Source organism: Miscanthus floridulus, chromosome 3 (genome assembly GCF_019320115.1).
Source record: "Miscanthus floridulus cultivar M001 chromosome 3, ASM1932011v1, whole genome shotgun sequence".
Classification (NCBI taxonomy): domain Eukaryota; kingdom Viridiplantae; phylum Streptophyta; class Magnoliopsida; order Poales; family Poaceae; genus Miscanthus; species Miscanthus floridulus.
In genome coordinates this window covers 40,257,013-40,281,806 of record NC_089582.1, presented here as the reverse complement: position 1 = coordinate 40,281,806, position 24,794 = coordinate 40,257,013, and the positions used below count along the sequence as shown (strand labels likewise).

Below are 24,794 nucleotides of genomic sequence, written 5' to 3'. Positions count from 1 at the left end.
TACTAGCGGAGCCAAAATGGCTCTCTCGGCCGGGCCAACCAAGTTTCTTGGCTCTCGGCCAAGCAGCAAGTCTCTTAGCTTGCGCTGGTAACGAGGTCATGTAATTTGGCCTGAGAACCAAACCTCCACTATATCAATCAGGTGCAATCCAGCTCTATTTTGTGGTGCTGTCATGCGACAACAATGATGCTCCGTGCTCTCTCTTGTAAATTATATACTTAGCCTAAGAATTGAAATTGATACGATGTGCAGTAGAAGGGACACCACCGCATTTTGATCCTGCAGCCGCCCCTCATATCAATCAGCTCCAGCCGCAGTCAAAGAAACTGCAGCGAGCAAGCTAATCTTTATGAACTTAATCAAGCTTAATAAGTTTGACTTAGGGACTGTTATGATCTTCTCCTTTAAACTTTGAAGCTAAAGCTCTAAGTATGTGGTCTAAAGTTAGTTCTAAACTTGCTCACATTAGAGCTTTAGACTAAAAAATGAGTGCTCTAAAGTTTTTAGAGCTCTAAACTTTAGAGCAGGCAATCCATACACACTCTTAATCTATAATTAATTCATTACTAGGAAGAAAGTTGTATTAACCGGAATGTTTTCACCCTGCGCACAGCTCCTTATGTCCCGTTCTTCAATGCTACTGTAGCAACACTTTTTAGTGAGCGAACAATATTTTTTCTCTCGAAGCATTTCAGAATAAGCCAAATTTCAGCGAAACGAACAGAGCCGACGGACCATCGACCATGGCCCTGTTTAGTTACTGCAGTCCCTCCTAAAATTCCTGTCACATCGAATGTTTAGATACATACATGTAGTATTAAATATAGACTAATTATGAAACTAATTGCACAACTTGCGACTAATTTACGAGACGAATCTTTTAAGTCTAATTAGTCTATGATTTGACAACGTGGTGCTACAATATATATGTGCTAATGATAGATTAATTAGGCTTAAAAAATCGTCTTGCAAATTAGCCTCCATCTATGTAATTGGTTTTGTAATTAATCTATATTTAATGCTCCTTATTTGGCTCCGTTCGCGTGCTCTTAAATCCGGCTTGATCCGCTTCTTTTTTCATCTGGAACAATGTTTTTCTCTCATAAATTCCTCCAGATTTCTCTAAAATTCCTCTAAGCGAACGGGGCCTTAGTATCTAAACATTTGATATGACATGAATTTTACAAGCGACTAAAGAACCAAACACCCCATGTGTGTCTGTAGCAATAGCAAGCACTAGCAATAGCAACAAAGGAGGCGCATGGCTTTCCATCCAGTCCATCCAAAAAGTAAAAAAAAAAGACCAAGAGCCATCCATCCACCCCTCTCGTCTCCTGCATTTTCACTTTCACCCGCGGCCCGCGCCGCTTGTAGCGTCTAGCGATTTTTTTTAATTTTAACCTTTTTTTAATATAATTTTAAATTTAATATTGACGATTTTTTAAACTAACATTTTTGGTCGCGCCTATTGCACTGGCGCGGCCAAATGTCTATGCTGCGCTATGCATGGTGGCGCGGCACAGGGCTGACGTGGCGTGGGGCGGCCGGGGGGCCGCTGATGTGGACGGTCCTACCGCGCTACCCATCATGGCACGGCAGTGCCGCGCCCTGATCTGTGGCGTGACAGAACCAGATATATACCACGCGTGACCCGCTCGCCCGCATGCACCCTGTCTTGTCCGCCCGCCCGACGCCCGAACGCCGCCGCCGCCGCCGCCAGCCGCCGCACGCGCTCGCGCCCGCCAGTCCATGCCCGCACGCGCCCGCCCGGCCTCGCCTCGCCCCGCCCGCACCCGCACGGCCTGACCTCGGCCGCTCGCCCACGCCGCGCCCGGCCACTCCCGCCGCGCAGCGCCCTAGCCGACCACGCCACGAACGCCGGCGCGTCAAGGCCGCCCGCTCCTAAGGTACCTCCCTCTCGATTTCATATTTTTTTGTTATTATGTAGTATAGTTAGTATTTTTTATATCTACTATTAGTGTCTTTGACCAAATTTATATAATAGCGTACTAATATTTATGATACTTTCGTAATAAACTTATTAGGAGATAGAAATATTGATACTCAAGAAGCAAGATGTGTATTTATTTTGAGACAGAGATAGAAATAATGATACCGTTTTTTAGTTTTGATCAAACTTAAACATATTTGACTACTCGAGAAGCAAGATGTGTATTTATTTTGAGACGGAGAGATTACTTGTAATTTTAGAACCAAAGTTTTATATGGATGGATTATGTATTTATTATCTAGTATACTTAGGATTTTGGGTTTAGAGATTTAGGCTAGTTATGTTAGTGAATTTGTTTGTGAACTTACTAATGTTAACTTTAATTTTGTTAATTTGAATACTCTAACGCTTTGTTTATCAATTTGTAACAGGATGGCCCCTCCCACGCAGCACCCGTTGTACCCCATTCTGGAGGTGGAGTACGACAACCAGCACCGAGCACACATCTTGAGTGACAATGACGCAGATGTATTCTTGCCTCCTTTAAGGCCCCGCACTCACACTAGGGCGCATCAGTGGGACGAGCGTTATACATCGTACATACGGCGTGCCGGCTTCCTCGAGCTTGTCCGTGTTGTCAACCACAGTCTTCCGCCCCTTGATCCAGCACTACTTACTGCAGCTGTAGACAGGTGCGAACGTATTCTTTGTACGTAAACTTTCTTGTAACAAATTGGAGGCAACTAACAGTCGTTCTATTCTTATAACAGGTGGAGGCCTGAGACCCACACGTTCCACCTACCTTGTGGCGAGATGACCTTGACGTTGCAGGACATGAAGGCTATCTTAGGCCTTAGGTTGGGGGGACTTCCAGTGACAGGTATAGTTGACAACGATCACTGGAGGGAGCTGGTGGCTCAGTTTACTGGTTTTCTTCCACCGGACGATGATGCTTCTAAGAAAAATAAGTGAGTAATTCAAGCCTATTTAATACTTGCATTGCTTTACAACTGGCATCGGGTCTCATTTTCTTTGATCAATTACAGGAAAAGTTCCGATGTTTCATCGTCCTGGATCATAGAGCACTTTGAGTACTTGGACCCAAAAGCTGAGGTGGCATAGATCGACAGGTTCGCTCGAGTGTAGCTCTATCACTTTCTTGGTGCTTTCCTCTTCCCAGACGCCTCGGGCAACACCATCAGCTGGATCTTCCTTGACATACTTCACCAGCCGTGGGAGAACATAGCGGGGTATAGCTAGAGCAGTGCAGTCCTAGCATGGACGTATCGACAGCTATGCGTTGCCTGCCGTCGCACCTCAGGACATGCGAACCTTGGGGGTTGCTCCTACTTACTCCAGGTTTGGTGTTGGGAACGATTGGTTTACCGGTAAGTACTTTGGTTCATTATATTCTTTCAGGCAGTTAGATATGATGAGATTATTTGTTGCTAATTCATTATCGTGTTCAATGCAGCAATAGAACGGGCATGATACACTCCCTACAACTCTGTATATCTGAACGAAAGCACAGTTAGTTAGAGGAAATGCGTGGCGCAAGTACAGGGAGTATACGGACGCCCTCGATGTCCTGACACAGCACCAGGTTACGCTCTCTATACTATCGTAACAGTGTCTTCTTCGATGTACACTATATCACAACCTAACACAATTACGAAATTTCAGGTGTTTTGGTGTCCTTGGGATTCTCTGGAGCTCTAGGACTATCTGAGTCCTGTCACTAGGGACGAGTCACACGAGTATCGCTGCGACATCCCTCTTATTTTCTTCCATGTGGCTAAGATTCACTTGCTTATCCGGGTCTGCAGACAGTTTGGAAGAATGACAGGCTGCCCACCACCACTTTACTCCACCAATCAAGTATTGCACGGGTGCGTTATCGATTAATAACAATGCTACAATTCAGATGTGTGTTTGGTACAACTAATATCGTTTTGTTGCAGGTTTGACCGTAGGAAGCGGTACAAGACCAAGGATTGACGCGTGACACACAGCTCGTACATTCATTTATGGCAGACCAGGGTACCACATGCGGTCCTTGCGGGTCCTCCACACGACCAGCACATATTCGATGAGTACCTGCGGTGGCTTCACAGGTCTACGAGGACACATATCAAGCCTCCGTACACTGATGTGACGATTGATGAGGACTCGGAGGAAGATGTCATTGAAGATGTGTACAACGTCACCACTAGGGAGGACAAACAGCTACAGAGAGTCCCGTTTCAAAGATACGTGGTAAGATACTTGAATGATACAATTTGTTATCCTTTTGGTATTAAGTATGTGTACTAAAACTGTCCAACCGTGTTTCTGTACCTAGGCGACACAATTGTCAAGGCTGTCCAACGAAGCAGCGTTCTGGCTTCACGAGTCTAGAGGGTAAGGGCCAGGCGTTCTCGCGGCTTTTGTGGAGGTAAACATAAACTTGTCCGTTTCGAAAATATTTCTTTATTGTATATGCATTTGGCTAATGAACTAACTTTAACGTCTATTTATACAGAAGGTGAAGAAGAGCTGCAGGAAGCTAGCTCAGAAGTTGAGCTGCATGGACACTCCTTATGAGGAACCGCCACTCCTCTCGCGGTCGGGTGACACGTCTTCAGCCTCTTTGAGGACACCAGCCAGCTCTTCTTAGGCGATGACGCAGGGTGCCACTTTCCACGGTGCGTACACCACCACATCTTAGCGCTCGGAAGGACCCTACAACCGAGGACGAGGAGGACGACGATGACGACGACGACGAACCCCCGGGCTTCTGCGGACAGCATGACCAGTGGGACGAATGGCCGCAGGACGAGATCGGCATGTGTCAGCTAGGTGGTGCCCTGTTTGGCACCCAAGGAGCCTCACAGGTACTAACAAAGATAGTTTGTTTCAGTATGTAGGCTGCATGAACTAATGATCATAAAGAATTATAAGTAATCGTGCGTATCATATACCTGCAGGGTACGAGCCGTACGCACCGTCGACCCGACCATACCGACGTTGGCTACACTTCCAATGTGTTGCCAACAAATCCGAAGAGACAGAGGCGTCCGAGGGATCCTTACACTCCTGGGTCTTAGTTTGTTTAGGTCAAACGAATATTGACATCCGAAACTTGCGGGGTTATTTGGTTATGTTATGTCAAACTTATGTGAAAACAATGAATATGTTATGTGCCAGCTTGTCAACTTGCTTCTTATTCGTTTCGTTGAGTCGCGGCAGCACTGCCGGCGAGATTAAGTACCCTGCGTTCGGGAACCGGCAGTCCCGACGTATCTGGATACCGGTGGCAATTTTTCGTAATTGATTAGTTAAAATGGTGCATAACCGTATTATGAAAGACGAAAAACTAATAATTGACTTATCAAATTCTCCATTCGACCGTGAAAAAACTCAACAATATACTGGCTGCTCGTGCGGTATGTTGGTCCAGCCGTGCCATGCAACACATCGCACCACTGCCACGCCAGGGTCGGTGGCGCGGCAAGAGCGGCCACGTCAGCCCCCCCCCCCCCCCCCCCCCCGCCGCCCCACGCCACGTCAGCCTTGTGCCGCGCCACCATGCATGGCGCGACACAGGCATTTGGCCGCGCCAGGACAATAGGCGCGGCCAAAAGTGTTAGTTTTAAAAAAAATCGTCAGTGTTAGATTTAAAATTATATTTAAAAAATGTTAAAATGAAAAAAAATTCCGTCAAGCGAGGTAGGGGAGACGCAGACAGACGGACGGCCACAGCGGACGCCATACGGCTGGAGCCCACACCGGATCCGGACCCACTCCCCCACCTCCTGTCTTCCAGGCTCCAGCCCGGTCTCCACTGCAGTCGCCCACCGCCTGCGAAAGATCCCACCCCCACACTGATTCGCTCGCCGTCCCCTCCCCTGCCCCTGCCCCTGCCCCTGCTATATAGAGGCGTGCGGCCGCGCCAGCCTGCGCTTCGTGGTGTGCCGTGCCCGACAGTCGCCAGCCTGCCCCGCGCCTGCTTCTGGCCCGCGGCCGCCCGCCTGCACGCGGCACTGCGAAACCGAGCTCCGGGCTCTCCGGGACGCCGCCTGCCGAGCGGAGGGGAAGGAAGGATGGAGGACAAGGCGTCCAACCTGGACGCCGTGCTCAAGGAGGCCGTCGATCTCGTAAGCGCCACTCTTGATCCCTGCCCTCCCTCCCTCACTCCCCGTTTTGCTTGCCTTTTCCTGCTCTCGCGGTTGCTTCTTGGGCCTCGCGCCGTGGGTGTCCAGCGCGGCGCCGGGCGCTGCTGCTCTGCTCTGCTCGGTGCCCGGTTCGTGCCGTGCCTGCATCCCTCGTTCCGCGTAGTTTTTTTTGGTGTGCGTTTTCGTTTGCGAGGGTGCGGCCGGATGTATGGGGTTTTGCCGTTTTTGTGCCCTGCCGGCTGCCGCTGGCGGTGAACTAGTACTACTCCCTCTTCTTCCCGTTCGTGGCCCCCGCCTCGATCTTGGCGGGACTCCGTGATCTCGTCGGCGGCCGCGATTCGCTCCCGCTTGCCCCCCACCTACCCACTGGGCACTGGTCGATTCGGCGCTTCGATTGCGTGATCTCGATGCGGTTACGCTCGGCCCAGGTTCTTGTTAGTTCTTCCCAGTTGCTCTCCGCTGGTTACTTTTGTTGGTTTTTTTCCTCCCCCGTTCTTTCTGCTTTTTTTGTGGTTTTCCGCGCGCCGCTTCACCGCACCAATTCTTTATCTTCTTACACGCTTTTATTTTGTTGGTTCTTGTCTGTTGCCTGATCCCTCCTCTGCCGCGATGGTGTTCTTGCGCCTGCGCAGGAGAACATACCGATCGAGGAGGTGTTCGAGAACCTGCGATGCAGCCCGCAGGGTCTCTCCACGGAGCAGGCCGAGCAGCGCCTCGCCATCTTCGGGCCCAACAAGCTGGAGGAGAAGCAGGTGAGGGAATCCGAATCCGCCGCCTTGGCTCGGCTCATGCGTTTGTGTTCCTGTTCATTCATCAGTCTAGCGTGACGCGAAGCTTACATGATGGATGTGTGTATGTGTGTGTCTGTCTGTGTGACTGCAGGAGAGCAAGATCTTCAAGTTCTTGGGATTCATGTGGAACCCGCTGTCCTGGGTCATGGAGGCGGCCGCCGTCATGGCCATCGCGCTCGCGAATGGGGGAGTAAGTACTGAGCTTTCACACCCTGTGGACATGGCAGAGGCGTTCTGGAGACCGGGTTCAGAGGTTTTGATGTGTGTTTCCGCTGTTTTTTTTTTCAGAACAAGCCGCCCGACTGGCAGGATTTCGTGGGGATCATCACTCTGCTCATCATCAACTCCACAATCAGCTTCATTGAGGAGAACAATGCCGGCAATGCCGCCGCTGCTCTCATGGCCCGCCTCGCCCCCAAGGCCAAGGTACTGACAGGATCTCGTTTGCTGTGTGGTTGCAGCGCTGTGTTGTTTGCCTGTAGAGCGTACTGATTCCGGTTTTGCCGTGATAAAAGGTTCTCAGAAATGGCCGGTGGACCGAGGAGGAATCAGCTATCCTTGTGCCAGGGGACATCATCAGTGTGAAGCTTGGGGATATCATTCCAGCTGACGCTCGTCTGCTTGAAGGGGATCCACTGAAAATTGATCAGGTAATGCAAATTGAAGTTGCTGCTCTCTATATGGATTGGGCTGATATTAAATTGTGTTTCTTCTGACTTTTGAGTTGATTGCAGTCTGCACTCACCGGCGAGTCCCTTCCGGTGACCAAAGGCCCTGGTGATGGAGTGTACTCTGGCTCCACTTGCAAACAGGGCGAGATTGAGGCCGTTGTCATTGCCACTGGTGTGCACACATTCTTTGGCAAGGCAGCACATCTTGTCGATTCAACAAACCAAGTTGGTCATTTTCAGAAGGCAAGCTTCTAATCCTGCTTTTCAGAACTTGCTTAATTTCTTCATTGGCAAATTTATGACGTGACGAACACTTGTTGTTTTCACTATCCAGGTTCTCACTGCCATAGGGAACTTTTGCATCTGTTCAATTGCTGTGGGAATGATCGTGGAGCTTATCGTCATGTACCCGATCCAACACAGGGGTTACAGACCAGGAATTGACAATCTGTTGGTGCTTCTGATTGGAGGAATTCCAATTGCCATGCCCACTGTCCTTTCTGTGACTATGGCAATCGGGGCTCATCGCTTGGCTCAACAGGTATGAACTTGTCAATAAGGAATATCTTAGTTTCTCATTTGATCTAATATAGGAATTGAATACTGAAGTTTTGCTTGGTGGTTTAGGGAGCAATTACTAAGAGAATGACAGCAATTGAAGAAATGGCTGGCATGGATGTTCTTTGCAGTGACAAGACTGGGACACTAACCTTGAACAAGTTGACTGTGGACAAGAGTCTTGTAGAGGTAGGCTGTTGTTACTAGAAGTTCAATTGCCTTTCAGTGTATGGATCATTGCAGCCTAACCTGATTGTTAACTGGATCAGGTTTTCCAAAAAGGCGTTGACCAAGATACAGTGATTCTGATGGCTGCCAGAGCTTCTCGTACAGAGAACCAGGATGCCATAGATGCCACAATAGTTGGTATGCTGGCTGATCCAAAGGAGGTACTTAGATTCCTCAGGAGTTTGTGATGGGCAGGCTGCAGCTAATTTTACTTTTACTCTAACTATTTCTCTTTCTTCTGCTTGTTTGACAAAAGGCTCGTGCTGGTGTTCAAGAGATTCATTTTCTGCCATTTAATCCAACTGACAAAAGAACTGCTTTAACCTACCTTGATGGTGAGGGAAGAATGCATCGTGTTAGCAAGGGAGCACCAGAGCAGGTACTGTTTTCCTAAGCACATATTGGGAACTCTACAATTGTCACAATGATTTCAATTAATTAATAGTGGAAGTTGAACAGATCCTTCATCTTGCACACAACAAGTTGGATATTGAAAAAAGGGTCAGAGCTGTGATTGACAAATTTGCTGAACGTGGTTTGCGAGCACTTGGTGTAGCTTACCAGGTCTGTGATCCTTGACATGCATTATTGCTACACTCTTGAACTACAAGGTCTGCTGTACTTGACTGAAAATTCATGTACAGGAAGTGCCAGATGGTAGGAAAGAGAGTCCTGGAGGACCATGGCAATTCATTGGGCTCTTGCCACTTTTCGACCCCCCTCGCCATGATAGTGCAGAAACTATCAGAAGGGCACTCCATCTTGGTGTCAATGTCAAGATGATTACAGGTTTGTCATATTCGTCCATGTCCACCTTGAGTTGATTGCTCTAACCTGAAGTTTCATCCTCTGATTCCTTGCTAGCTTGTAGATAGCAATATGTTTGCAGATTTGGCTAGTGCTACTGAAATACTGTACTGTAGTACTGACTCGATCCACCCCCCCCTCTCCTAGGTGATCAGCTTGCTATTGGGAAGGAAACAGCTCGTCGTTTGGGAATGGGTACTAATATGTACCCTTCATCTGCTTTACTCGGACAGAATAAGGATGAGTCAATTGCTTCTTTACCAATTGATGAATTGATCGAGAAGGCCGATGGCTTTGCTGGAGTCTTTCCAGGTACAACTATGCAGATTACCTGCTTTTGATTACTCTTGTTTGATAGGCTCAACAGTTATTCAGCATCTATATTCTGTACTTATGTCTAATTTTTTTATTATCGCTTGATAGAACACAAGTATGAGATCGTGAAACGCTTGCAAGCAAGAAAACATATATGTGGTATGACTGGGGATGGTGTAAATGATGCCCCAGCTTTGAAGAAGGCTGATATTGGTATTGCAGTAGCAGACTCCACCGACGCAGCTCGTAGTGCCTCTGACATTGTCCTAACTGAACCAGGACTTAGTGTGATTATTAGTGCTGTGCTGACGAGTCGGGCAATTTTCCAAAGGATGAAGAATTACACAGTACGTCAATTCTGCATTTCCTTTTCAGTCTCTTAGTGTTCCATTGTGTGCAGTATTTTCAAAGTTTATTCTTGCTTGCAGATCTATGCTGTATCAATTACCATCCGTATTGTGGTATGTACATGTACTTAATTTTTAGAAAAATAATGCTTGGTTGACTGATGAGACAAATAGTTCATCTGACCCCTAGATACTTTTGTTGTAACAGCTTGGTTTTATGCTTCTTGCTCTGATATGGAAGTTTGACTTCCCACCATTTATGGTCCTGATCATTGCCATCCTCAATGACGGTAAGCTTCCTTTTAGTTGGTTATAATTCATGATGAGAGTAAAAGATGCAGTTGATCGTTAATTTGTTCTGTTCATATCTACACACCTTTAGTCAGTGTAAGTAGCGTATTAGGTTACCTAACAACTTCAACCTCTTGACATGGATAGGTACCATTATGACTATCTCAAAGGACAGAGTAAAACCATCTCCACAACCTGATAGTTGGAAGTTAGCTGAGATTTTTGCAACTGGAATAGTTCTGGGTGGCTATTTGGCCATGATGACTGTCATTTTCTTCTGGGCTGCGTACAAGACTGACTTCTTCCCGGTATGGACCTGTAGTTTGTTAAGCATTATTAAAGTTTTGAGGGATCATTCAGTGTGTTCATCCTTGTCATTGTTGCTAATTTGCAGCGACTGTTCCATGTCGAAAGCCTTGAGAAAACTGCCCAGGATGATTTTCAGAAGCTTGCCTCTGCGGTGTACCTTCAAGTTAGCACAATCAGTCAGGCCCTTATCTTTGTGACACGGTCTCGCAGCTGGTCATTTGTGGAGCGTCCTGGGTTCTTGCTGGTCTTTGCTTTCTTGGTGGCGCAGCTGGTGAGTCCATCTGAATCCAGTTTCATGCCTTACCTGCCATGTTGTCTTTCTGCGTTTCGTCTTGCTCACATTGTGTCATGTTTTCAGATTGCTACTCTGATTGCTGTATATGCCGACTGGGCATTTGCTGCGATCAAGGGCATTGGATGGGGCTGGGCCGGCGTCATCTGGCTCTACAACCTCGTCTTCTACTTCCCGCTGGATATCATCAAGTTCCTCATCCGTTACGCGCTGAGTGGGAGGGCATGGAATCTCGTCCTTGAGCAGAGGGTAAGAACACACCCATAAGAGAATGATTGTTGACTTCCAACGTTCAGTTTTCTGACTGTCAAATGCGCACTCATCTGTGATTGTTGCCTGCCAAATGTGTGTAATGATCTGTTTTGCTGGCATATACATTCAGATTGCGTTCACAAGCAAGAAGAATTTCGGCACGGAAGAAAGGGAGCGCAAGTGGGCGCATGCTCAGAGGACTCTCCACGGACTCCAGCCACCAGAGGCATCCATCTTCGAGAACAAGACGACCTTCAATGAACTCAACCAGCTAGCGGAAGAGGCCCGCAGGAGAGCTGAGATGGCGAGGTACATGCATGCTATTTCAGAGCTTCTGGATTACCCCCATCTAGTCGAACTGTAGATTTCTCGAGCGTCTCAACCTGACTTGCCCTATTTGTTGTGATTTTGTTGCAGGTTGCGTGAAGTGAGCACCCTGAAGGGGAAGATGGAGTCGGTGGCGAAGCAGAAGGGTTTGGACATTGAGACCATCCAGCAGTCCTACACCGTGTGACTGACGGATTATGGAGGCACAATTATAGGGAGGCGGGTTCTTCTTACTATATATGTACTTAGGGAGCAATAAGGATTAAGGAACCCCTATATATGACTGGCTCGCGAGGATGGTGGTGGTATTGTTTATGATGCCGAAATTTTTATTATTTAACCATTTTTTCGAAAGATATTCACATTTAGACTCTTAGAGATTTCTTTTCATTTTCTGGACCCTGAGCTCGGCGCCATAGCAATTGATGTCGAGATTACATGTTGGTCCAAAGTTATTTTCTGCGTGGCGTTGATGTGGCTGCTTGCGTGGCGTAGACGCCAGCTCGGCACCGTGGATCTTGGTACCGAGGTCGGCGCCAATTCTGCTGGCGCCAACCTGATTCGCCGGTGAAGCATGAGCATCGAAAAAACAAACATGCATTCATCGGTAGCAAGCGTGCGGAAAATTTCCTCTTGTGCATGCGTATCAATGAGAGCTTTTTCACCCGTGCACGTGTATCAATGAGAGCTTTTTCACCCTTAGCCTGTTCGGTTGGCTGGTTCGTATCATTGCTGGTTCGTGAAGAAGTACTGCTGGCTGGTTTGTGTGAGAAAAAAATACTGTTCCGGCTAGAAATTTACGATCGTTTACGACAAGCCACAGCCAAACAAACAGGCTGCCTGTTATGCATGGTGGTCTGTAGTATGCATGTCATGCTTCAGCCTTTCTACTGCTTACTTCAATCTTTCTGCTAGTTTCTACCGACAGCAATGCACATGCATAATTTAGAGCAGTATTATATTAAAGTATGTTAAGTTAAATCAACTTTATATAAAACAAATATATGAAAGCAAAACTTGGAAAAAAGGGATTTGAGTAGGTCTAAAGAAAAATATTAATAACAGTTATATCTCCAACTAAGTTTCTCGTAAAGTAGGTTCAATGATCTATCGAATGGTTTAACTTAAATACTTAAATACTCCCTCTATATTAGAAAGAATGCAATTCTAGCATAGTATCATATTTTAGTATTTTACTATAAAAAAATGTGCGTACGTTGTAATGGGACACACAGTTTATTGAATGGCCACTTACACAATTTTTGGCTCAAAATTTATATATTTAACTAAAATGACATGTGTTTCAATTCGTCTTTAAATATTGCTCTAACTCGTACAAACATGAAAAGATTGGAGATTTAACTAACAATGCGTCGTATTTTAATTCATGCTACGATTGAACTCCGTGGGCATGCTCATATACATTATATGTGACCACAATATTTTTAAAAACATTTGGTAAAACAGATTTTTTCTCATAGTTAAAAAAATGAAAGGTCCAAAAAGAATGAAAGATTTTTCCCCACGGCTCCTCCGCAACCGGCAGTGACAGATGTGGCTGCACGCGACCCCGATGGCTCCTTCTCTGCAATCGGTTGCCGCACCCACGCCCGTCTTCCCAGCTCCTTCTCTACGACCGGCAGCCGCGCCCACGCCCGTCTTCCTAGCTAGCTGGAGCAGGTTGTCCCAGCAGCTTTTTGCGTGCGGCCGCCCAACGGTGGCTCAAGCTCGATTTTTCCGCGTGCTGCACCATATTCATGTCTCGGTGGCCGCCTCATTCGCTCGTGCACATAGCACTTTTTGATTTATGTCTTGGTATATTCTATTTGATTTGGTCTAGTTGTTCACGGTGGATTCGAATAAATATCATTAGATTTATTATAAAATATATTTTTATAATAAATTAATTCTGAATCATAAATTTAAATATGATCGACTAAAAACTTAGTCAAATATGAAACGTTTAACTTATAAGATATAACGGCGGTATATTCATTGAACTTTAGTCGAGTGCTGACAGCTCAACTCTGCTCATGCTCACAGCCGGGGCGGGGCAGGGGCTGCCGTGCCTGCGCGGTCCACCGTTCGTGTGCCCTTAAATCCGGCTTGATCTGCTTCTTTTTTCTTCCGGAAAAGTGTTTTCCTCTCACAAATTTCTCCAAACCATCCAAGTTCCTCCAGAACCATACCATCCGAACGGGGCCAATAAGCTCTCATCGATATGCGTGCACAACAGGAAAAATTTCACTCCACCGCATGTTATTTTTTCGAGGCTCGTGCAAGAACAGGACTCCTATGCTCTTTCACTCTTCAGGCGTGCCTGTGCAGCAGGACTCGCCACATGCATGCATGCCCGTGCAGCCGTGCTCTCTCTCTTCTACACTCCGTAGCTTTGAATAGTATGTCACCATCATGCCATATCCTGCATGCAGTTGCCAGGGACTATCAGCCTGTTTGTTTGGCTGTGGCTTGTCGTAAACGATCGTAAATTTCTAGCCGGAAGAGTATTTTTCTCACACATAAACCAGCCAGCAGTACTTCTTCACGAACCAGCAACGAAACGAACCAGCCAACTGAACAGGCTATATGCCTGCAAGTAAGGTTGGCGCCAAGTGAAGTGGCGCTGAGCTCGGCGCGCCACATCCACGCCACGCAAGCAGTCACGTCAACGCCACGCAGAAAATAACCTTGGACCTCAGTGCCAACGTCTAGGGGCCGAGACGTATAATCTTGACATTAATGGCTATGACGCCGAGCTCAGAGTCTAGAAAATAAAAAAAATCTCCAAGATTCTAAATGTAAATATCTTTTAAAAAAAGGGTTAAAAAATAAAAAATTTCGGTTTATGACGTAGGTTTGGTGCACCATCGCCATAGCCTTTTGCCTCACCCTTATTCTATGCTGTTGTCCATTAACCACCCCCGGCAGGCATTGGGATTGAGATCAGATATACTCTGTAGCCCTTAGAAGATGATGATAGTACACTTTTGCTTGTTATATTATTATTATCCTTTGCTCCCTGATTCTGCTCTGCGTGTTTTGATGCTGCTGGTTTTGTTATTCCTGATGATATTTCTAAATCTGAAGTGGCAGCAATAGCATAGGCTTGTGATGAGCATCAGAGCATGTGCAGTGTTACCGTTGCGGCATGGACAGCATCAGTCGCTCACATGCCTGAGAAACGGTATCTTGGTGCGAGGCCGAGGCGGCATTCGTTCATTGGTCGCAGCAATGGAGGGTCTGGCTGGGATCTTGGCATGTGGGTGTTGTTTTTTTGTCAGAATTGCCTGCCCAGTTGTTAAATGGCCTGATGGTATCTGGTGCTGGTGATCCACATGCTAATTCTTTGCTCTTGGTGGCTGTAATGGCCGCCCAGCATCGTTGGTATCAGCAATTCAGAATTCAGAAGGCACGGTAGGCAGCCTGTTCGTTTGGCTGTGGCTTATCGTAAACGATCGTAAATTTTCAACCAAACAATATTTTTCTCTCACATAAACCAGTCAGCAGTACTTTTCACAAACCAGCAACGATATGAACCAGCCAACCGAACAGGCTGAGGACTGCCGCGCCCCAGGGTAGGACGGCAGGGCACATGCTCGAGACCTGCTGCGGTAATTTTGTTAGCTCCCGCCGGTCGCGCAAACTGCAGATGGCGCTGCCGGTACCGGCCGGGAGGAAACCCCATGGGCTGGGCCGGGCCGAGCAACCAGCCCATGCAGCAAAGTTGCAAGGAAGCCCTGCGCCTGCTCAGAGTGGATGGGTCGCCACGGCCGTGCTTCCAGCCTGCCAGTGCACGGCTTCATGGGCCGGGCTCATATTCTCTTCCGTGCCCCGGGGCCAAGATCTCCGAACGTGCGCTGCCGTCCACACAACAACGCTCCCCACCATATCCACTACTCTCCCACCCCCCCCCCCCCCCCCCCCCCCCCCCCCCAAACCCCGGCACGCACCATGCGCCGCGCCACGCCTCCTGATCCTCCACCATGGCCCCCCTCGCCGCGCCAGCCTCCTCCCTCCCCTCCGCCCCTCCGCGGGTCACCCCCGCCGACGCCCGCTCCGCCGTCAACCTCCTCCGCTCCCTCGCGCGCGCGCGGCGCGCGGACCTGTCCCACCGGGCGCTGCTCCTCTTCCGCACGCTCCACGCCTCCGCGTCCCCGCCGCCGCCGCGGTACTCGCTGCCCGCCGCGCTCTCCTCGGCCGCCTTCCTCGCCGCGCTCCCGGAGGGCCGCCAGCTGCACGCGCTCGCCGCCAAGCTGGCCCTCCTCGCGCCCGCGCACAACACCGTCGTCGTCGCCAACTCCCTCGTCCACCTCTACGCCTCCTGCGGCTGCCCGGGCGCCGCGCTCGCCGTCTTCCGCGGGGTCCTGGACCGGCACCGGTCGCTCGTGTCGTGGAACACCGCCGTCGACGCGCTCGCGGGCAACGGGGACCACCTCGCGGCGCTCGACCTGTTCCGGGAGATGCAGCGCGACAGGCCCGACCTCGCGCCCGACGCATACACGTTGCAGAGCGTGCTCGGCGCCTGCGCCGCCGCCGGCGCGCTCTCGCTCGGGCTCTACGCGCACGCGCTGCTGCTCCGGGAGCTCGGCGGGCACGCCTCCTCGGCGGCGGTGTCGCGCGACGTGCTCATCAACAACTCGCTCGTTGACCTCTACGGCAAGTGCGGCGCGGTGGAGCTCGCGCGCCAGGTGTTCGACCGGATGCCCGAGCGGGACCTCGCGTCCTGGAACGCCATGGTCCTCGCGCTCGCCAACCACGGACGCGTCCGGGACTCGCTCGACCTGTTCGACCGGATGACGAGGGTGGAGAACGTGGTGCCAAACGCGATCACGTTCGTCGCGGTGCTCAGTGCCTGCAACCACGGCGGGCTGGTGGAGGAAGGTAGGAGGTACTTTGCTGCCATGGTCAGCGAGTACGGGATCAGGCCGAGGATCGAGCACTACGGGTGCATGGTGGACATCCTTGCGCGGGCGGGGTTCATTGAGGAGGCACTCGATGTCGTGGCCGGGATGAACTGCCGGCCAGATTCCATCATCTGGAGGAGCCTGCTCGATGCATGCTGCAAGAGGAATGCTGGGCTGGAGCTCAGTGAGGCCATGGCCAAGCTGGCACTTGATGTCCCTGATGATGCTGTGAGCGGCGTCTATGTCCTGCTCTCAAGGGTCTATGCGTCTGCGCAGCGGTGGAACGATGTGGGCATGATCCGGCAGTTGATGAGTGAAGAGGGTTTCAAGAAGGAGCCGGGGTTCAGCTCCATTGAAATGGATGGATCGGTGCACCAGTTTGTCGCGGGTGACACTTCACATCCTCAGTCGGAAGAGATATATGAGAAGCTGGATGAGATTCAGCAGAGGCTCACGTCTGCTGGATACAAGCCGGACTTGTCGGAGGCGCCTATGGTCGCCGACATCGACCGCACCAAGGGCGCCACCCTGCGTTTGCACAGTGAACGGTTAGCCATATCCTTTGGCCTACTCAACGCAACACCTGGGGCACCCATTAGGATTCTGAAGAACCTTAGAGTGTGCAAAGACTGCCACACCATCAGCAAGCTCATATCGAAGCTATACGATGTTGAAATCATTGTGAGGGATCGGATTCGATTTCATCACTTCAAGGATGGATCATGTTCTTGCAAAGATTACTGGTGATCCTTGAGCTATGATGACCCGTGATGCTATCTGGACAAATTCTGGAGAGATCATGCTTGTGCGGGATCGGATTCAATTCCATCACTTCAAGGATGGATCATGTTCTTGCAAAGACTACTGGTGATCCTTGAACCATGATGACCTGTGATGCTATCTGGAGGTGAGTGCCATTTTAAGTGCTGACGGTTACCTTGACCTTCATCTTTAAGCCGGGAGAAAATTGACTGGTTGCTGTTTAGTAAGTTGTGAATTAGATGGTTTTGTTCACCATGTTACTGATTATAGAAGCTCATTTGAGCGTTTTTCTTTGATCTAACATAGTAACTCGAACTCAATGTATTCCAGTGGATCAATTCTTCACACGCATTGCAATTTGAAATCTTGGCAATCCAAGAATTACCGTCACCTGTATTGTTGGCATATCTGGGGATTGACGAATTCATCCGACGACAGATATGCCGTGTCGTTCCCAGCATTGTTTTGCTAGCTGTTGCAAGTTTGCAACATTAGTGTCCTGAGCAGAGCAGTGTCCTCAATTTGGTGTGTACTCAACATCAACCGTGTGCACAATAATCGGACTCCTAACCTGACGCACACCATCAGACCACACGACAGCAGCGGACACGAACTCGTTCGCATCCGGCAGGGCGCCGGAGACCGTCATGGTGAACGACAACCTCTGAAGCAGCCTGCTGAACGCCAGCTTCCTCGGCTTGACGGCGACTCTGACGTATGGCCCCAAGCCGGCGATCTTGGCGGTGTACACAGAGCACGGCGCCACGACGTTGGTGACGGTGCGTGGGAAGTGGACGGTGAAGTTCTTACCTGGCTTGGCGTGGTGCGCCATCGTCGGGTAGTTGAGGTCGGCGGTGGTACCCCTTTTGCCGCCGTTTGCCTCGGTCGGGCAGGCCGTGGCGTTGGAACCGGTGACGGCCCGGAGCTGCGTGGAGTTGTACCCCTCCGCGCACAGCATGCGGACGTAGTCGTCCTCGCGCGCGTCGTACACGAGGCCGGGTTCGCGCTCCTGCGACGGGTTGAGCTGCCCCGCGCCGTAGACGAGCTCGCCGCCGCCTGGGTTGCGCGACGGGTCCATCGGCGTAGCTTCGTTCACGCAGGGCAGGCAGGCGTCGCGATCGGCCGGTTAGTTCAGTTGCAACGGTGACGGTGACTAGTACGTGTGTGGCTGAGGAGTCGATCGATAAAAGTTAGTTACCTGTGGTGATGAGAGCTGACATGATCATCGCCGGCGACCAGTCGCGGTGGAAGGACATGACGTACGCCGCGACGCCGGTGGCGTGGGGGCACGCCATGGACGTGCCTGAGTCGATGCTGTATGCCGCGAACCTGTTGTCCTTGAGGTTCCCGAACACCGGCGACAGCGGCGTCCATGCTGCCAGGATGTCGATCCCCGGCGCGGTCAGGTCGGGCTGCAGGTTTTAGTGGTAAACAAAACACAACACTTATGGGCTACACCATCAGTATTAGTGGTTAATGATTCTGATTTACTGCTCAACCTTGAGAATCCCTGGGCTGATCAAGTTTGGCCCTCTGGATGAGAAGGAGGCGACGATAGGCGCCTTGGAGTCGAAGGCCGTTTCGGTGCTGTGTATCGCGCCCACATGATGGCTGCAGAACAGAACACAGAAAGCATTGTTCAGCATGTCAAATGCCACAGAATCTTGTTGCCTGCGCTGCGGGAATCGAGCTTAGTCGATCGCACCGTGTCTTGTTGACGTAGGCCATGATTTCGGTGAATTGGTCCCCGGTGATCTTCAGCGCAGGGAGGGGCAGCAGGAAGGCGATGTCGGGCTGCGCGGTGACGATGACTGCGCCGGAGGCGCCAGCGAGGAGAGGGCCCGTGCCGTCGCCTGCACTCGCGCAGAGAAGGATCTTCCCCTTGTATGATTGTCCGGCCAGTGACTCCGGTTCACAGGAGCTGCATGCAATGCAGCAAAGTTCATGAAAAATCAATGTTTAAAATCTCCGGCTAAAGGGTTTAGCGGCACTGTCGCCTAACAGCTATAGCCGCTAATCGCCAGCTAGATAGCCGCTATGGCGCTACCCTGCTTTTCTTTTTTTCTCATTTTCACAATTCTTTTTCATATAAATAATACATTATCCCCTCCCATGACACAAGTCAAACTTATCCACTCAGCTAGTCCCTCATCTCCTATGCAAGTCGCAACCCATGGCCGCTCATCCCCATCTCACGCACCATGCCACAAGCACGCGGAGACCTCTGCCCTCCCGGCATCCCACGGCAGTGCATCTTGGTGACCAATTTTCTAACCTGGATGGAGTCCTACAAGTGGAGGCACGGCGGCGGCCGGCGGCTAGCGGACGCGTGACCTCGGCTTAGAGGCAGGGAGCTAGCAGCAGGCGGCGTTGCTGGTGCTTCGTTGCTGCTGCTGTGGACTTCGCGCGGCCCTAGGATGGAGGGGTTATAGAAGCTGCGGCGAACAGCGGGAAGGTCTCCGCCATGCACCAGCTCCTGGTTCTGCTCCGACAGATGACCGGCAAAGGATAGTGAGGTGTGACGACGATTTAGCGGCGCGAAATCATACCTTATCTAGCGGCTTTCGCGCGCTATATCCGGCTATTAGCGCCTCCGATTCGTTAGCGCTAAAAGTGAAATATCCTAGCGGCAACCTTGTACAGCCGTGATTTCCAGCTATAGCGGCAGCTATAGCCGGAGATTTTGAACCTTGTGAAAAATATGAAATCTGGAACCATTAACACAAAGACGGCTTCATACAAGAATATTTTTGGATGACGTTGCGTACCCGTTGATGTTCATCGGGAGGGCGAGCGGGGCTTTCTTTAGTTTGGGGAAGATGTTAATGGAGGCTCCCTGTGCCACACAAGAACACAATCACCATCACAAAGAATTTCATGTTACGCAACGATTTCCCAAGGATCAGATCAGTGCATGATAAATATAAGGCTCTCACCACAATGGTCTTGCCGTTGCCGAGGACAAGCTTCCCCACAAGCCGGCGATCAGTGCTGCTGGCAGCGACGGAGAGGATCCACGGCGCGACATTGTCGACGCGGCCTCCGTCGAGCGCAGAGTTGCAGGCCTCCGCGGAGGTGAGCACCCCACGCCTCATGGCGTGGAACGCCCCGATCGCCACCACGTCCTCGAAGTAGGGCAGCGGGAGTGTGCGCGCGATGGAGAAGGAGATGAGGTCGACGCTGTCGGCAACGGCGTCGTCGAACGCCGCCAGCATGTCCTCGCTGCGGTAGAAGTCGTCCCTGTTAGATTGATCTCTAATCCTAACTGGACCCAACGGCCCAGTTGGGCCTTTGATTCGTGCCCAGATCGGGGGCGCCCAGCCCACCATGTCTGGAGGACCCCTGTCACACTACGCTATAAAAAGATGTGGGGGCCGGTGGCTCTTATCACGAGGTTGACCTGAACCGAGCTCCCCACCGACACCTAAACCCTAATCCGATTAGAGAGGGGCGCAGCCAGTGACGGGAAGCCACCAGCCGCGCCGCCCGCTCCATCGACGTCGATGTCTTCATCGCCCTCTTCACCAGTGATGAAAACGGTATGGATATTTTCCGACCGTATTCGAAACCGAATCCGTTTAGAGGGGTTGAGATATGTCCGTATCCGAGTCCGGATATCCAACATCCGATACCGTATCCGTATCCGAATACTCAAATCGCATATTTATGATGTCGATATCCAATCGTATCCTATCCGACATAGTTGACACTATCCGTATTCGAATTCGAATCCGGACAGAAATATGAAAACAAATGTAATATTGATGATATCCGTCTGTATCCGATCCGTTTTCATCCCTACTCTTCACCGACCGTCGCTGCCCGTGCGCAGACTACACCAACGAACGTGATGGCGTCCTCTGAACCCTCCCCCTCTGCGGTGTCAGGTTCAACACCTTCTCCCTTCCCTCTCTGTCTCTCTTATTCTACATGTATTAGGATGAATTGCGTCCTTTATCCCGTATAGAATCACTTTACTGGCTAGATCTATGATCCTAGTGATCCTAGAACACTAACAACGGTATCGGAGCCATCGGTTTCTAGGGTTTTTAGATCTAGAACGGATAAACCGATTAGAAAAGGAATGTAGAAGGTTAGATCCAGTGCGGGTCTAACAAGAACAGAGGGTTCGATTGAACCCTAACCCTAACTGGGTTAAGGAAAGGAGAAAAAGAAGAGGGTTTCGGCCTTAAGAACATAAGAGCCGAACCCTAAACCCATAAAAGACTTTACGGGGAAGATAAACAGTGAAACCCTAACCCTAACTTCGATCCCCATCCCAAATCTGTTGAATCCGAGCACCAACATTAAAGCAAATCCGAAGGGGAAGAAGGGAAGGGGTGGCCTACCTCGCTGCTGCGCAGCGTTACTGCCTCGCCGATGCGCGGGGAAAAGAACGTCGAGCCGGGGGCGCTGCTCGCCGGGCTCTGGCCAAAGAGGCGCCGCGGCCAAGCCGCTCGACGGCGGCGCGCTCACCCGCTGGGGAGCGCGCACGCCGGCGAGAGGGGCGACAATGGCGCCGGGGCTCTCTGCTCGCTCTCATCGTCGTTTCGCCCGCTCGACTAGCTTGGTTGCCGCTGTCGCTGCGCTGAGGAGAGAGGTGAAGAGAGAGAAAGGGCAGAGTTGAATGATGCTAGGGTTTCAAGGGAGCCGCTGCGGTCGGCGTTTTGATCATGCGACGCGCGCGGACGTCTGTCGGATCGGCGTGGATGGCCGAGATAGATCGGGCCATTTCGCGGCCCAGGTGGGCGCGCGCAGCCACGGCACTTTGCCGGCCTAGGCCCACGTTGCGGCCTGGGTGCGGCCAGGCGCCGCGCAGAGAAGTGGGCCGGGCCGTTTTGTCGGCTGGGCTGAATGAATAGTGATGGATTGAATCAGTTTTTTGTTTTTTCTTTTTCTAGTAAATGTTTATTTCCTGGAAAATGGATAAATGGCTTAAAGAAAATAGAAAAGATAATTTTCCTGTGGGTAAAATTCACAAAATTGAGATTATTTTTCCGCTGCATATTTAAAGATGTTATTTTCATTATTAAATTCGAACCAACGGGAGAATTTAATTTTGAAAATGGATATGTTTTAATTGATTATAATATTGTTATTATTCTGACCAACATTGATTAATGACAATATTATGATGTGTTGTCATGCATTAATTCTATTTCTGCCCAACGGTGATGTAGAATTAATGTAGAGGACAATTGTATGTTTTAATTTTGACCAACGTTGGAACTAAGGCATGAAATTGTTATTGTTATTATTTATGTTCTCACTCTATATGAATTGTGTTTTCAGGCGGATACAACTTGATGGGTTGTATCAAAGAGATCCCCACTCTCAAAGGTGATAACTACACGGAGTGGAAGAAAAAGATTGATCTGACCTTCATCTTAGCTGAGGTGGACTGGGTAATCACCTCACCGTGTCCCACTGAGCCTGTGGCACCGGTGAGGGAGACAAACGAGGCTGATGCAGCTTGGGCAACCAAAGAGAGGGATTTTGCATCCCAAAGAATGTTCTATGATCTTGAGCATAGGAAGTGGGTCACTGCCAACAAGAAATGTTTAGCGGTGATAAAGAATACGATTGAGCATGCAATTGTGGGCTCAATCCTAGAGTGTGACACCGTCACTGAGTACCTCGAAAGAATAAAAAATTAGTTCACTGGCTCTTCAAAGACATATGCTACCCAGCTGATAAAGCAGCTGGTGACAGAGAGGTACTCAGGTAATAGTAGCATAAGAGAGCACATACTAAGGATGAGCAATTTAGCATCCAAGCTAAAACTAATGGATCTGGCCCTCAAGGAAGAGTTCCTTATCCATCTGATTTTTGCTTCCTTGCCAAAAGAGTTTGACACTTTTGTTGTCAACTACAACATACAGCCTGAGAAGTGGGACATGGAGAGGCTCATAGCTATGTGTGTGCAAGAAGAGGAGAGAATGAAAGCTGCCAATGATGGCTCTATCAATTATCTAAAAGATAACAAGAAAAAGAATACTAATGCTAACTTCTCCTCAAAGTCAAAGGGAAATGGTCCCATACTGCATCAGCCTTAGCAAAATAAGTTCACAGTAGAGAAAGATCAATGTCTCTATTGTAAGAAGATGGGACATTATAAGAAAGATTATCCCGATTACTTAAAGATGATCATGGCAAAGAAAGGTGAGAACATTAATACATTCATAAATGAATCCCTATATGTACAATATTCGAAATCTACTTGGTGGATTGACTTAGGTGCAACTGTTCATGTTGCTAATTCTTTACAGGGATTCCGTTCAACGAGGACTACGCAAAGAAGCGAAAGACACGTTAAAGTTGCAAATGGAGTCCAAGCAGAAGTTGAAGCCGTTGGCGATCTTTCTCTAGAGCTTGCTGATGGTTTCAAACTTATACTTAGAGATGTTCTTTATGTTCCCTCGTTATAGAGGAACTTGATTAGTGTTTTATGTTTGGACAATGATGGATATGATTGCCATTTTGAAAATGGCAAATGTAAGATAACATTTAATAATGCTTGTGTTGGTCTTGCTATCTTACAAAATGAGCTTTATTTGTAATCACTACGTGATGATGTGAATGTTGTATGCGATGATGGGAACGTTGCGTGCGACAATGTGAATGTATCCTCATCTGCGGATGTAAACAAAAAACAAAAGAGAGCTCACGATGCATTGTCGAAATTATGGCACTGTCATTTAGGCCATATTTCGAGGGGAGAATAGAAAGACTAGTTAAGAATGATATTCTTCCTCTATTAGAGCTCTCAGATTTAGAACAATGCAGAGAATGCATTAAAGGAAAGTATGTAAAGAAAATTAAGAAAGATGCCAAACGAAGCGTAGGAATTCTACAGATTATTCACACAGATATATATGGTCTGTTTTCTGTAAAGGGTGTGGATGGTTATGATTCATTCATAACATTCACAGATGATTACTCCTGTTATGGCTACATTTATCCAATCAAAGAAAGAACAGAAGCATTAGATAAATTTAAGATATTTAAGGCAGAAGTTGAAAACCAACACAATTTAAAGATTAAGATAGTCAGGTCCGATCGTGTGTGTGGGGGGGGAGTACTACGGTCAGCATACCCCATATGGCCAAGTTCCTGGACCTTTTGCAAGGTTCTTACAGGAGAATGGCATAGTAGCCCAGTATTCTACACCTGGCGAACCTTAGCAGAATGGAGTAGCTGAAAGGCGCAATCGTACCCTGATGGATATGGTGCGTAGTATGATAAGTTACTCCACCTTACCGATGAGCCTATGGATGGAGGCATTAAAAACCGCCATTCATATTCTCAATAGAGTACCAAGTAAGTCGGTGCCCAAAACACCGTATGAGTTATGAACAGGAAGAGTACCCTCACTAAACCACTTACGTGTGTGGGGGAGTCCTGCTGAGGCTAAAGTATTTAACCCAAACATTGGGAAGCTAGATCCCAAAACAGTGAGTTGCCATTTCATTGGTTACCTAGAAAAGTCAAAATGTTTTCGTTTCTACTGTTCAGACAAACATATAAAGTTTGTGGAAACGAGACACGCAGTCTTCCTAGAGGATGAAATGATGAGGGGGAGCATGGTAGCTCGAGAAATTGACCTTGAAGAGAAGCGGGTGTATGTGTCCACTCCGATGATTCATGAGCCATTTTTCTCACTACCTGCTGTCGCTATACCGACAGTGCAAGATACTATGGTGTCAGCACCTATTATTATTCTGCCTGTGGTAACAATGAATGATGATGAGGAACTTGTTCTTCAGGATCCTGTAGAACCTATTGCCACAAATGAGGGGGAGCAACAACAGCCTAAAATAGAAGATGTGCCAAAT

General features: G+C 49.1%; 2 protein-coding genes and 1 pseudogene across 2 annotated transcripts; 2 read left to right on the top strand and 1 right to left on the bottom strand.

Moving 5' to 3' along the window:
• The first annotated feature begins 5,872 nt into the window (after window positions 1–5,872).
• On the top strand, window positions 5,873–11,669 carry LOC136541595 (plasma membrane ATPase 1-like). Its single transcript, XM_066533543.1, has 21 exons — window positions 5,873–6,087; window positions 6,738–6,857; window positions 6,988–7,086; window positions 7,185–7,322; window positions 7,412–7,546; window positions 7,631–7,810; window positions 7,902–8,108; window positions 8,195–8,314; window positions 8,395–8,514; window positions 8,610–8,732; window positions 8,813–8,917; window positions 8,998–9,142; window positions 9,308–9,472; window positions 9,584–9,822; window positions 9,904–9,936; window positions 10,031–10,112; window positions 10,261–10,421; window positions 10,508–10,693; window positions 10,781–10,963; window positions 11,097–11,275; window positions 11,384–11,669. The coding sequence occupies exons 1-21, from the start codon at window positions 6,034–6,036 to the stop codon at window positions 11,478–11,480; spliced, it is 2,871 nt and encodes a 956-aa protein (XP_066389640.1). The 5' UTR covers window positions 5,873–6,033; the 3' UTR covers window positions 11,481–11,669.
• A 3,565-nt stretch (window positions 11,670–15,234) lies between these two features.
• On the top strand, window positions 15,235–17,349 carry LOC136545513 (pentatricopeptide repeat-containing protein At1g59720, chloroplastic/mitochondrial). The gene has a single exon (XM_066537527.1). The coding sequence runs from the start codon at window positions 15,277–15,279 to the stop codon at window positions 16,942–16,944; it is 1,668 nt and encodes a 555-aa protein (XP_066393624.1). The 5' UTR covers window positions 15,235–15,276; the 3' UTR covers window positions 16,945–17,349.
• Window positions 17,350–17,382: 33 nt separating this feature from the next.
• LOC136543591 (subtilisin-like protease SBT4.3) overlaps window positions 17,383–24,794 on the bottom strand; it is a 39,564-nt pseudogene continuing 32,152 nt past the window's right edge.

What these genes read in the sequence shown, in the direction of transcription:
- LOC136541595 (XM_066533543.1), top strand. Translation starts at nt 6,034, where the DNA reads ATGGAGGACAAGGCGTCCAACCTGGACGCCGTGCTCAAGGAGGCCGTC. An exon ending in AAGTTGGTCATTTTCAGAAG is followed by an intron (nt 7,811 to 7,901) that starts GCAAGCTTCTAA and finishes TTCACTATCCAG; the next exon opens with GTTCTCACTGCCATAGGGAA. An exon ending in CACTTGGTGTAGCTTACCAG is followed by an intron (nt 8,918 to 8,997) that starts GTCTGTGATCCT and finishes ATTCATGTACAG; the next exon opens with GAAGTGCCAGATGGTAGGAA.
- LOC136545513 (XM_066537527.1), top strand. Translation starts at nt 15,277, where the DNA reads ATGGCCCCCCTCGCCGCGCCAGCCTCCTCCCTCCCCTCCGCCCCTCCG.